This window comes from Erpetoichthys calabaricus, chromosome 11 (assembly GCF_900747795.2).
Source record: "Erpetoichthys calabaricus chromosome 11, fErpCal1.3, whole genome shotgun sequence".
In the NCBI taxonomy this organism is placed as follows: Eukaryota; Metazoa; Chordata; class Cladistia; order Polypteriformes; family Polypteridae; genus Erpetoichthys; species Erpetoichthys calabaricus.
The window spans coordinates 146,226,637-146,240,040 of record NC_041404.2 but is presented as its reverse complement, the minus strand read 5'-3'; the positions used below and the strand labels follow the sequence as shown (position 1 = coordinate 146,240,040).

The following is a 13,404-nucleotide window of genomic DNA, read 5'->3' as shown; positions in this document are numbered from 1 at the left end:
CGTTCTGTGTGATCGCAGTTTACGAATAGACAGAAACTTTTGGCAGAGATGGAGATCAGGAATAAGGCGATCCTGGACATTTCTTAAGGAAAACCGCCGTCTGGGCGCAATTTGTGAAGTGAAATGGCCAAACCGCGGACCTGCTGTGCATTTACGCCTATTAGTTAACTAGCATTTTCACCAGATTCACTTACAAATCTCACAGTCCTGTGGTGTAAACGATGCATTTTATAATTGGTATGCAAACAAGACGTCATTGTTGATTTATGATAGAATTTCATCCTGTGCGCGCGCGTGTGTATTTTAAAGGGTTCAGAGCTTGAGTTCCAAATCTGAAGACATCTTGTTAATGCGATTGTTCATCGGTGGTTGTTCAGCATAAAGTCCGAGTTTAGCTAATGGTGTCTCTGATCCCGTCTTCCACGTCATCCTGTATCATTTGTAACATTTTTATTCAAAATTTGGGGAGAGGGTGTGACCTCTAAAAGGGTGACAGCTGTTGACAATGGTCTTCAGAGAAACAAAAGCAGGTGTTTATGAGATTTGGCTTTACACACATGTAGCTTGCATATTTTCCCCATGTGCCTGTGGACTTTACCTTGTCCTTCAGTGTCTTTCCATATCTCACACTTGTACAGGTTATTTTAGCTGGTGACCCCCAAAGGGCACGGCATAAGTATGGGTCTGGACTTAAGTAAGTGGTGATCCATCTACTTGTGCCCCATGCTGCTGGCTGTTCAAAACCTTGTACTGGAATATCAGGTTTGGAAAATGAATAACGGCATCAAGGAATGAGTAAATGTAAGTTACCTCTTCAGCATAATAACGTGAAAGGAGCTTTTCAGGAGCAGATAAGAGGTGAAGAAGTTTGGTACAGAGGGCCCACCACTCCCCCTCACTTATTGGCAGGGTTGTGTAGTTGGTACACAAAAGCTTCCATTCCGACTTCTTGATTTATTGTACCACAGACTCTGACTCTAGCTCCTCAATTTAAGGTCCCATCAACTACAACTCCTCAATCATCGTAACAATGACTCTGACTCCTCAATTTATTGTACTACCAACTCCTACTCCTTTTTTTACTATCGATTTCTACTTCAACTCTTGTATTTATCATACTATCAACTTTGACTCCTCATTTTATTGTAACACTGACTTAGATTTCATCTCTCAATTTTTTGTACTATGATCTCCTACTCCTCTATTTATCGTACCACTGATTTCAATTCTGACTCCTCTGTTTGTCATTCCCACAACTCTAACCCTTTTGTTTATCGTACCATCGATTCTGACTCAAACTCCTCAATTCATCGTACCACCGACTTTGACTCCTTTTTGCAATCACACTCATATATTTTCCACTAGCCGTCCCCTTTGGCTCTGCCCATGTAGTAGTGAAACATGACAGTGAGGGGGTCCCTGTCGGGCTCCCCACTCCTGACATCATGCTTTCCACTCCCCTCGCCCCACAGCCGCTGTCTCGGATTAGCGTGAATATATCGCTCCTGCAAGCAAACTGTGATTCTTAGCACAATGAGAGAAGTCACAAAATCAACCGGAATGTTCAAGCAAATTATAGAAAAAAAAGATCTAAATCCGTGAAGTAGTTCTCTCGTGAAGAGCAGACAGACAGACAGACGGACGCTGGATTTTTATATAGAGATAGAGATGTAGATTGGAAGCACATAACATGCATGACATGGAGAATTTCATCACTACCAACATGAATTATCACCCCAAGGAGATGCGGTCACTCCACCGAAACCCCCTCTTAAACGGTGACACAATGGGGAAACAAATAGTTTTTTTTTTTTTTTTTTTTACCTCCTCTTTGCTCAGCTGCTGCTGCTGTCGTGCCGCGTGATCTGCATCTCGCACGGCGCTTCGAACATTTAAAAGCCAGTACAGCAGCTGTCCTACTCTTTGTCTTTTATTTCTGGCCCCCGGCTGTGGTTAAATCTGTTGGCACAAAGTCTCGTCTCGCAGGACGTGAGTTCTTGATATTTTAGTTTATAGTTTAAAAACAGAATAAGAATCTGAAAATCTAACAACATCACATTAAAGTTCGATAAATTCTGAAAAGCGTGATATCAAACATATACAGTCGACCCTTGATATACGACCGGCCTGACATGCGATCAACTTGGTTTACGACCAAAATTTTTGTTTTGAATTACAACCAACATTACGACCCGAATGTGGTCACGTGTATCCGCTTGTGCGATTGTAAACAAACAGCCGAGAGCGTTCATATGCGTCACTTGGAGCCCAGATACATGTGTTTGTGGACGTAATTTCGGTCAGTGCAGTGATTTATATAATTTATTTCGATAATTGCTAAGGAAGGAAGAGAAGGTAACGAAGGTAAAGAAAGCGATCACAATCGAAACGAAGAAGGAAATTGTGTGGAAATATGAGAGTGGCGTTCGTGTGGCCGATCTCGCTAATATGTACAGCATGTCGAAATCCACCATCTCGACAATTTTACAAAGAAAAGATTTGTATAAGGAGGCTCCTTCCAAACAATAACCACCTTCCATTTCATTCTCCTCCTACTTCCTTCCTGCAAGCCAAACTTAAATGGTGAGTACAGTATGAAATTGCTGTTTCTGGTAGGCTAGGCACGTTTTATAACTTTTTGGTTAGTACATTAGAAAAATTATTGGTGTTTTTGGTAAATTATGCACATTATACAACCCTATTTTATTAAAAAAAAGTTAAGTGTTGCTGTGGGAGGTTCGGAACGCATTTTGGGTATTTCCATTGTTTCTTATGGGGAAAAATAGTCTTGACTTACAACCAACTTGAGTTACAACCAGCCCTCATGAACAAATTGAATTCATAAGTCAAGGGTCCACTGTATACAGTAGAGTCTCGCTTATCCGACATAAACAGGCCGGCAGAACGTCGGATAAGCGAAAATGTCGGATAATGGGAGGTGTTAAGGAAAAGCCTATTAAATGTCAAACTATGTTATAATTTTACACATTACGAGCCTAATACAGTGGAACCTCAGTTCACGAACATCTCTGAACACGTACAAATCGGGTTATGACCAAAAAGTTTGCCAAACTTTTGCCTCTGTGCACGACCACACACTCGGTATGGGAACAAGCCAGTTTCCCTTTCAGTTTGTGCGCGCCAATAATTTCCGCACGTGTTCAGTCTCTCTCTGTGCAGCGTTAGAGAGAGAGCGTGAGACAGAGACACAGACAGACACATGCATGCGCAAGAGAGAGAGACACACACACACACAAAAGAGAGACACACGCGCCCGCACACGCACATGTACACGTACACACACACACGCACATGAGAGACACGCACGCCAGAGAGGGCCAGCCACATACTCCACTGTAATGTTTTACAACAAAACAACAGAAAAATTTAACTGAAAAAATGAACTTAGCAACAAAAAATAGACTACGCTCACGCTCGCAACTTGCAGTTCTTGTTGCCGATTGATGCGTTTTTTTTTTTGTTTTTTTTTTCTTGCGGTGGGACATCGGATAATACAGAATGTTGGATAAGCAAAGGTTGGATAAGCGAGACTCTACTGTATGTAGGTTTTAAAATAAGCCCGATTTAAAGTGTGACAAAAAACGTGACATAAAAAGTCACATAAAGTTGTTGCACAAAATCATTGCACTTTTAGGCTTAGGATTTTCTATATAGAGAGTAGATTTATTTAAAAAGTTACAAAGATTGAGTAACAAACATAAGACAATACTTAAAAAATTTAAAAAAAACAGGATATATTTTTGAGAAAAAGATAGAAGAAAAAAGAGTTAGTTGACTTAGTATACTGTATGTAAATTTGGGAATTTTAACCAATACATTACAATTTACATTTAGTTGGAGTCGTTACATTTTTACCGATGCTGACTCCATTATCCCAATTACTTCCTCTGACACCAAAACCACCACCCTGGTCGTTGGTCAAGAGTCCCGTTTTAAGTTCAATTCAAAAAGGTGCTGTGAAGGGGCTTCCAGTTTGTGGATGGCTTTCATTTCTCAGAGTTATTTCATTAACAATATTTTAGCCAAACATTCGTGCGTTTTACACGTTGTGCGCATGTGACTGGATGGCTTGACATGTCGATGATTAGACACGAGCAATGTGAGAGTTTTTCTTGGAAATTTTTCACATGGTTTTCTGTTGTCCAGTGTGGTCACCATTGGCTCCTGTTATGTTCATTCTCCACAAAAACGTGAGACTGCAAAATTTTCTTGGTCACAATTACAAACTACATGGGGTAAGTAACATTAAAAGTGGAGTTTTCCTTTAAAGTAGGTAAAGGTCTTGTGTTTAAATGAAATTGTATGTGAGATTCTACCTAGCTGGGAAGCTGTGAGCACAAGTTCAAATATGACAAAGAAACCATGTCAGGCAGGTCGTGATTGTGGGTAATGGTGAGAGATTCTGCTTGCAAACCTAAATTGCAAAAAAAAAAAAAAAACCTTAGGTACACTATGGGCTCACCTGGAGTGGCTGGGGGTCCATGAAAATACAGTGAGGCGAATTGAACTTGGATTAGCTGCTTGAAAGATCATGGCACCATCATGACTGGCATGGTGGTGTTTTTGTCAGCAGATCACACTGCAGCGCTTCATGCCACTTGTCTCTCTATTATAAAAAAAAATCCTGGGATGAGACGAGACTTTGTCAGAGAGATAATTTCAAGTCCCGCGAGATGAGACTTTGTGCCAAGAGATTTAACCACAGCTGGGACCGGAAATAAAACGCAAAGAGTAGAAGACAAAGTAGAACGTCGTAAAGAGGTTCAAAAACGTTGGCGTGATACACATGCGGAGCAGGTTAGAGATAATGAAAGTACTAAAATTTGAAAGTCTCAGATTATTGTCTGTGCCACCCTGCATAATGAACAAACAGGGATAGTGCCTTATAGATGTAGGGGTGAAGAGCAGTTACACCATTTGAAGTGACGGCCTTGACCAAAAGCAGTTATGTCATGTGTTTGATTCCCTCAGGGCTGTCGCCTCCAGCTGGGCATTTGAAGCTGCCACCTTCTGCACCAGCACCCATTCACCCAGCTACGTGCCCAGTCCAGACCTACGAGTGTCAAAGATGTCGGAGCTGAGTGATGAGGCAAGTGACATCGAGCAGCCGGATTGGCTAGGTGCAGGTCAGCTGATCAAACCGGATGAGCTTGACACCCCCCTTGATCTTCACACTGCCTCCTCCATCGGCCAGTACAGTGTGGTCCTCGACTGCATTCGCAGGTAATTGTCTTCCTTCCATGCCTTTGATGTCGTCTGAATTCTGCTCAGCTTTTAATGCCGCTTAACCTCTGGACGCCTTCTGTCCCTTGTTGCAGTGGCAAGGAAGATCTGAACAGAAAAAACATGGGCGGCTGGACTCCACTAATGTATGCTGCCTACATTGGGCATCACTCTGTGGTCAACCTCCTGCTGGAAGCGGGTGTCAATGTCAATGTCACTACGGTCAAAGGCCAGACGTCCCTCATGCTGGCAGCCAGCTGTGGCAATGAGAGGATTGCATACTCGCTCCTTCAGGTTGGTAGAAATCCGTAGTTTAGCAGCCCAAATGGGTCATTTTGTACACACTCTGAACTGTTGTTATGCAATATGGACACCTGCCTGACTTCTTCTTCAACTACTGATTGATTATTTATCTGATATGTTTGATTACAAATCCAAGTGTACAGTCGCTGCCATATTCAGTCCAGAGTGCAGGTGAAGTGCTTTGTGGTCCTTTTGCTGGTCACTAGCAGGCCATATTACTTCCGACACAGTGCAGCAGGTTCCATATTTTATCAAAGTGAGCACTGCAAGCCCACGGTGGAGTTCAAGATGTCATCCACTACAGGGCCATGTCACACAGCCCCATGGTTTGCATATTTTTCCCTACATGAAGCCTTACAAGTGAGGTGACCCACTCAAAGTGGCACAGAGAGACATTGATGGACCTTGTGGTATACAGTTTAACAGCATGGCTGCTAGGGGACCATACAACTCTCAACAAATACATTTGCACTCACTGGGCAAATGCTTAGGACCACTGGGTGGGACCTCCTTATGCTCTCAAAACTGCCTCAGTTCTTCATAGCATGGATTCCACAAGACGTTTGAAACATTCCTTTGAGATTCTGGTTCAGGTTGGCATGATTGCATCATGCAATTTGTCAGCTGCCCATTCGTTTTTACCCCATCACAAGGGTGTCCTACTGGAATCAGATCGGTGACCGGGAAGCCCACTGATGAACAATGAGCTTCTTGTCGTATTCATTAAACCAAATGGATACATTGTGGCCATGAAGGGATGCACGTCAGCAACAATACTTAGACAGGCCGTGGCATTCAACTGGTTTTAATGGGCCTAAAGAGTGCCAAGCAGACATTCCCCACATCATTGCATCACCACCAGCGCCAGCCTGGACTGGTGACACACAGCAGGTTGGGGTCATGGATTCATGTTGTTGGCCCAACCATCTGTGGGCCTCAACAGAAACTGAGATTCATCAGGCCAGGCTCTGGTTTTATAGACTTCAGGTGTCCAGTTTTGGTGGGCCTGTGCCCACTGCAGCCTCCGCTTTCTGCTCTTGGCTGACAGGAGTGGAACTTGATGTGGTCTTTTGCTGTTGTAGCCCACCTGCCTCGAGGTTTGACGTGTTGTGCATTCTGAGATGCTTTGCTGCGTGCCACAGTTGTATAGCGTGGCTATCTGAGCTACCGTTGCCTTGCTAAACCAGTCTGGCCATTCTCTTCTGCCCTCTCTCATCAACAAGGCGTTGGAGTTTGTTTTTTTGCGCCACTGTGCGTAAACTCTAAAAGAGTGTTGTACAAGAAAGTCCCAGGAGATCAGCAGGCCCAGAAATACTCAACGGGCACCAACAATCAGGCCCTGGTTGAAATCACTGAGATCACATTTTTTCCCCGTTCTTGTGTTTCATGTGGACATTAGCTGAAGCTCCTGACTCCATGCATTGCGCTACTGACACATGATTGGCTGCTTAGCTTTTGCATGGAAAAGCAGCAGCATACATGTTCCTAATAATTTGTTCAGATCCCTTGAGTGTGGCTTGTTGAGGTGGGTCTAACAGCAGCCTGCAATAGGTATGACGTCACGTAGCCCCCATAACATCACAGAACGGCCACAATGTCAGTCATCAAAAGACCCTGTGAGTCAGATAAACCTCCCACACCTCTACTCTTAACCACAGTGTAACCAGGCATGCAATGGGCACTTCGTGCCTGACGTTGTAGGCGTTGTGACGTGATGTCAGGGCATTACGTGACTGAGCTCACGGGTATTGTGGGCTGCAGTTACACTCTGTTGGGCTTGTTCAGATTTCAACCAATAAGCCACCAGGGGGAAACACTGTTTCCCACACGATACATGAAGTGCATTCAGAAAGCATTCTGAGTGACTCAGTTTTTCCACATTTTGTTACACGACTGCGGTACTCTAAAACGGATTAAATAAATTTTTATAATCATCAGTCTGTTTGACTTTGTGTTGAATGAGCGGTTACTCACAGAGTCCTGAACGAGGCACATTACCAGCACTGTGAGGGAGCATCAGTTACGGCACTCCGGCCATGTGGCGTGATTACCCGAGGGCGATCCAGCTAACAGGATCCTCATTGTTGGGGACCCGAGTGGCTGGACCAGGCCAAGGGGACGCACACGTAACACCTGGCTGCGGCAGATAGAGGGTAATTTCTAGAGGGTTGGATCGGACTGATGTGTCTGCCTGGGGGTTGCCAACTGGGATCCCAAGCTGTTTTGTGGAGTGGTGGGTGCAGCAACGCACTGTACACTGTACTAAATCTGTGCACAACACACCATGATCGGAATGCAAATAAACGTTTTTTACAATTTTTTTGGAAATGTAAAAAATTATAAGCTAAAATATCAAGTGCTCATTTGTTCAGAATATGAGAATTGCTCCAGGGGGGCTGTACAATGGCTGACCCTGCACTCAGGCCTCCAAAGGTCACGCTGAAGGGGATTAACACAGTAATATCAAATCAAAATTATTTTCAAATCTGCTTGATCTAATTTGGGGTTGCAGGGGCCAGAGATTGCCCTGGCAGCACTGGGCATGAGGCAGAAATCAACTGTGTGTTGTCTGCATTCCATTGCAGTGCCCATTCACCCGTAGCCTTGGCAGGTGAGGTGACTCTGTCAGCATTTAAAAATGAGACACTGGTGGGGATTGATCTGGTAGCATTTTGGTTAACTGGTTACACCGTGACCTCTAGGGGGCCACACTGCCCACCCAAATCAACCCTAGACATAACCAGATGATTTCCATACTTCTAGGGCAGGAACCCTGCTAGGTGAGAAGATGATGTAGAGTCATGAAGTGATTAAACTACTGGGTTTGTGGTTTAGGGTCCTATATCTTAGCCACTAGGGGACTGCAGTGCAGTTGGCTCATAAACGGGGACAGTTTTGGGGAACTGATACTGGTGGGTTTTGGATTTATAGCTTTATATTTATTTGCTAAGCAGACACATTTATCCAAAGCATAATCGAATAAACATCAGTTTGGAAACAAGTGTGATGAGATGAGGTTATAAAATTGTTCATCACTAGTGAAGAGTTCAGAACAAAATGCAAGGGAGTTACGAGAACCTGTCAAAGCCATCATCAGTTAGACAGACACTCACCAAACAAGAGAGTCTCCAGACAGTGAGGCAGTTAGCAGGTCAGATGGAGGTGGGCAGCTACACATGAATTGAGATTTGATGCCACGTAGAGTTGGCCTAACCAGATGCTGTTCACCAGTGGACCTCAGCAGCTGACCCATTGACATCTCTGTAGGCAAGTGTCAAAGATCTGAGCTTAATGTGTGGTGCAACAGGGAGCCAATGTAGTGATCGGAAGAGAGGAGTGACATGTGCCCACCTCGGCTGGTTGAACACCAGAGGTGCTGCTGAAATTTGAATCATCTGCAGCTGTTTGGTGACACAGGCAGGTCCTCCTGCCAGCAGAGAGTTGCAGTAATCCAGATGTGAAAAGACCAAAGCCTGGACCAGGAGCCGTGCTGCCAACTCCATCAGATATGGTCTGATCTTGCGGATGTTGTATATGAATGTGCAAGACTGAGAGACAGACGTGTAGTCCTGCCCCTAACCACTAGAAGACCACCATGCCTAAACTTTGTTACTCCATTCCTTAGTAATCGCTAGTTCATTTCCTACAGGACACAAAGCAGTGGAGTCAAGTGTCCCCTGAGGTGCTGTTACTGTGAGTGTCACGCCACAGCTGATTCAGTTAAGAAGATGATCCTGTTGTTTGCATTGTTAGATTGTGTTCATCCCATTACAGAAGCCCCCATTATGATGTGAGAAATGCTCAAAGTATGCTATTTATAAACGTTTCTTCTGTTGTCTCGTGAAAGCAAGGTGCAGAGCTGGAGTTGACCGACGCCAGGGGTTGGACTGCATTGTTCCACTGCACAAGCACAGGACATCAGCAGATGGTCAAGTTTTTTCTGGACAACAATGCTAACGCCAATGTCCGGTGAGTGGACGTCACATGGAGCTGTAGAATGGTGCCAGTAGCAGAGGTCCAGGTCATGGACTATAAGGCTCTTGAGAGCATCCCATGCATGACTTGCTCTTATTCTCCATGTAAGGCTCAGGCAATTTGTTGAGAAATCCAGGAATGCATTCTTGGTTTCCAGTTGTGTATTATTATGGGATGTTTGGCTGACAGCTTCAGGCGTGGTGACGTCTTCTTCTTCTTTCAGCTGCTCTCATTAAGATCGCCATAGCGGTTCATCTTCTTCCATATCTTCCTGTCCTCGTCATCTTGCTCTGTGACCCCCATCAACTGCATGTCCTCTCTCACCACAGCCATAAACCTTCTCTTAGGCCTTCCTCTTTTCCTTTTCCCTGGAAGCTCTATCCTTAGCATCTTTCTCCCAATATACCCAGCATGTCTCCTCTGCACATGTCCAAACCAACTCAGTCTCCCTTCTCTGACTCTCAACCTGAGCTGATCCTCTAATGATCTCATTTCTAATCCTGTCCATCCTCGTCTCCCCCAATGCAAATCTTAGCATCTTTAACTCTGCCACCTCCAGCTCTGTCTCCTGCTTTCTGGTCACTGCCACCGTCTCCAGCCCATATAACATAGCTGGTCTCACTTCTGTCCTGTAGACCTTCCCTTTCACTCTTGCTGATACCCAACTGTCACAGATCACTCCTGACACTCTTCTCCACCCATTCCACCCTGCCTGCAGTCTCTTCTTCACTTCTCTTCCACAATCCCCATTACTCTGTACCGTTGATCCCAAGTATTTTAACTCATCCACCTTCGCCAACTCTACTCCCTCATCTGCACCATTCCACTGACCTCCCTGTCATTCACACACATGTATTCTGTCTTGTTCCTACTGACCTTCATTCCTCTCGTCTCTAGAGCAGATCTCCACCTCTCCAGGGTCTCTTCAAATGTGACTGATATGTTTAATTTATTTATCTAGCCGTTTCCATCCATTATTGAGCCACATAATCCATTTGAGGGTCCTGGGCTGGTGCTTGTCCTGTTCATGTCTGGCTCATGGTAGAAACCCACCCTTGGTGGAAGGCATCTGCAGTGATTTTCTGAGTGGGGTGGAGTTAGATGTGGTGGGTTGGTTCCCAGACATTCCTGGAGGACTAAGGGTTGTCTTTTGCTGTTTTCACACAGGGAGCCCTTTTCCGGTTTTACTCCACTCATGGAGGCCGCCGCTTCTGGCCATGAGATCATCGTGCAGTATCTTCTTGAACATGTAAGTTTTCTCGAGTGTGAACAGACATGTTTTAAAAGAATGAAAAAAATGAATAAAAATTGTTATTATTTTAGGGTGTGAAGGTGGACGAGAGGAATTCCAAAGGAGAGACCGCACGGGCCCTGGCCATGATGTATGGACACACCAAGATCGCCAGCCTCATTGACATGCATGTGGTGCAGAGCCGTCCCAGGCTGGGTATTGAAAAGTGGGCTTTGGTCACGTGGACCCCGGGGCCGTCTCATTTCAGGTCCATGGTGAGGGGGTGTTGGTGGCGTCCAAAGCTTTGGAGGTGAACACACACGGGTGGGCCAGCGACTTGGGGTATGGCCACCGGAGGTGACTGTTAGTGAATGTGTGGACCCCATGGGCACACTTCATAGCAGAAAGCATCAAACCGGCTGCTAATTTTTAGTTTCACGTTTCTTTGTCACTTCTTAAATTTAACACACCCACCGTCAAAGCACATCACAGCCTTTACTGAAAATCAAGTTCATCGCGCAGCGCGTTTCATGGACGCCTCTGCCACCTGTTCACTGCACATGAATCGAGCTGCGGTTTTAATTGTCATCTCCATGTATTTCAGGGCATTTTGATGACCTGAGCTCCTCCGAAGATTCCGACTCCGCTCCACACAGGCCCCGCAGCAGCCGGACCAAAAGCAGGGGGCCGAGCATTCATGACGGACCGCAAGCCATTGCTAAATTCCGAGTGGGCCCGAGTACCAAGCAGTATGGTAACGAAATCCCCTTTGACACTTCTCCATTACGTGGACTCATTTGTCACTTTGTCATTTCTCAAATGAAGATGGAGCTTCTGTTTGCAGGCTGTGTGTTGTAGATAATGACTTTCTGTATTTGTGCAATGTGATGGTGTCACCGTGAGACTTGTGATTTGGTCACTAGAGGGCCACACTCTCTCTCACACAGTCCAATTATTAGAATATTGCTCATAAGTAACCCCCCGGCTTGTGTGGAGTCTTCTTTGGTGATGAAGCAATGCTGCCATCTGGGGGTTGCAGCTAGGGGGCTGAGTTGATTTTTAAAAGATGAAATGAAATGATGCAAAGACCTGTTTGATACGTGGCCTGCCATCTGTTTTGTATGTGAGCCCTGGCAGGTGAGGCCACTTCCTCAGGGTCACATAGCGAGACATTCAGCCTGCCTCATCACTTGTGAGATGTTCCGCCAGCTGTTTTTTTTATTTTAGCATTACACAATGTTTCCAGTCTTTTGTTGCCCCATCCCAACATTTTGGAAACGTCTTGCTGGCATCAAATTTAAAATGAGCAGATATGTTTCCAAAAAATGTCTCACTTTCAGCATTTGCTATGTTGTCTGTTAAATGTAGGTGTACTAGCTCTGCAAATCATGCATTCTGTTTTTATTTCGGTTCTCCAAAACGGACACTTTTTTGGTTGTGCAGTATCTTCTTCTTCTTCTTTTGGCTGCTCCCGTTTGGGGTTGCCACAGTGGATCATCTTCTTCCATATCTTTCTGTCCTCTGTATCTTGTTCTGTTACACCCATCACCTGCATGTCCTCTCTAACCACATCCATTAACCTCCTCTTAGACCTTCCTCTTTTCCTCTTCCCTGGCAGCTCTATCCTTAGCATCCTTCTCCCAATATACCCAGCATCTCTCCTCTGTACATGTCCAATCTAATGCAATCTCACATCTCTGACTTTCTCTCCCAACCGTCCAACTTGAGCTGACCCTCTAATGTCCTCATTTCTAATCCTGTCCGTCCTCGTCACACCCAATGCAGACCTTAGTATCTTTAACTCTGCCACCTCCAGTTCTGTCTCCTGCTTTCTGGTCAGTTCCACCGTCTCCAACCCATGTAACATAGCTGGTCTCACTACCATCCTGTCGACCTTCCCTTTCACTCTTCCTTATACCCGTCTGTCACAAATTACTCCTGACACTCTTCTCCGCCCATTCCACCCTGCCTGCACTCTCTTTTTCACTTCTCTTCCACAATCCCCATTACTCTGTACTGTTGATCCCAAGTATTTAAACTCATCCACCTTCACCAACTCTACTCCTCTCATCCTCACCATTCCACTGACCTCCCCCTCATTTACACACATGTATTCTGTCTTGTTCCTACTGACCTTCATTCCTCTACTCTCTAGAGCATATCTCCACCTTTCCAGGGTCTCCTCAACCTGCTCCCTACTATGGCTACAGATCACAATGTCATCAGCAAATATCATAGTCCTCGGGGACTCCTGTCTAATCTCGTCTGTCAACCTGTCCATCACCATTGCAAATAAGAAAGGGCTCAGAGCCGATCCCTGATGTAATCCCACCTCCACGTTGAATGCATCTGTCACTCCTACCACAGACCTCACCACAGTCACACTTCCCTCGTACATATCCTGTACAACTCTTACATACTTCTCTGCCACTCCCGACTTCCTCATACAATACCACAGCTCCTCTCAGTCACCCTGTCATTTGCTTTCTCCAGGTCCACAAAGACTCAATGCAACTCCTTCTGGCCTTCTCTAAACTTCTCCATCAACATCCTCAGATCAAACATTACATCTGTGGTGCTTTTTCTTGGCATGAAACCATCCTGCTGCTCACTAATCATCACCTCACTTCTTAACCGAGCTTCCACTACTC

The 13,404-nt window shown here is 45.1% G+C and overlaps 1 protein-coding gene across 3 annotated transcripts in view; it reads left to right on the top strand.

Annotated features, from left to right (window-relative positions):
* The window catches only part of anks3 (ankyrin repeat and sterile alpha motif domain containing 3), a 38,084-nt gene that overhangs the window by 448 nt on the left and 24,232 nt on the right, over positions 1–13,404 (top strand). For 2 of the 3 annotated variants that reach the window (XM_051933676.1, XM_051933675.1), the window contains exons 2-7: positions 4,993–5,244; positions 5,340–5,538; positions 9,395–9,516; positions 10,690–10,771; positions 10,846–10,969; positions 11,358–11,507. In XM_051933676.1, the coding sequence (XP_051789636.1) occupies positions 5,090–5,244; positions 5,340–5,538; positions 9,395–9,516; positions 10,690–10,771; positions 10,846–10,969; positions 11,358–11,507 (832 nt within the window). In that variant the 5' untranslated portion in view covers positions 4,993–5,089. Of the gene's footprint in view, positions 1–4,992; positions 5,245–5,339; positions 5,539–9,394; positions 9,517–10,689; positions 10,772–10,845; positions 10,970–11,357; positions 11,508–13,404 lie in introns of those variants that run through there. The other variant, XM_051933677.1, reaches the window with a different exon arrangement.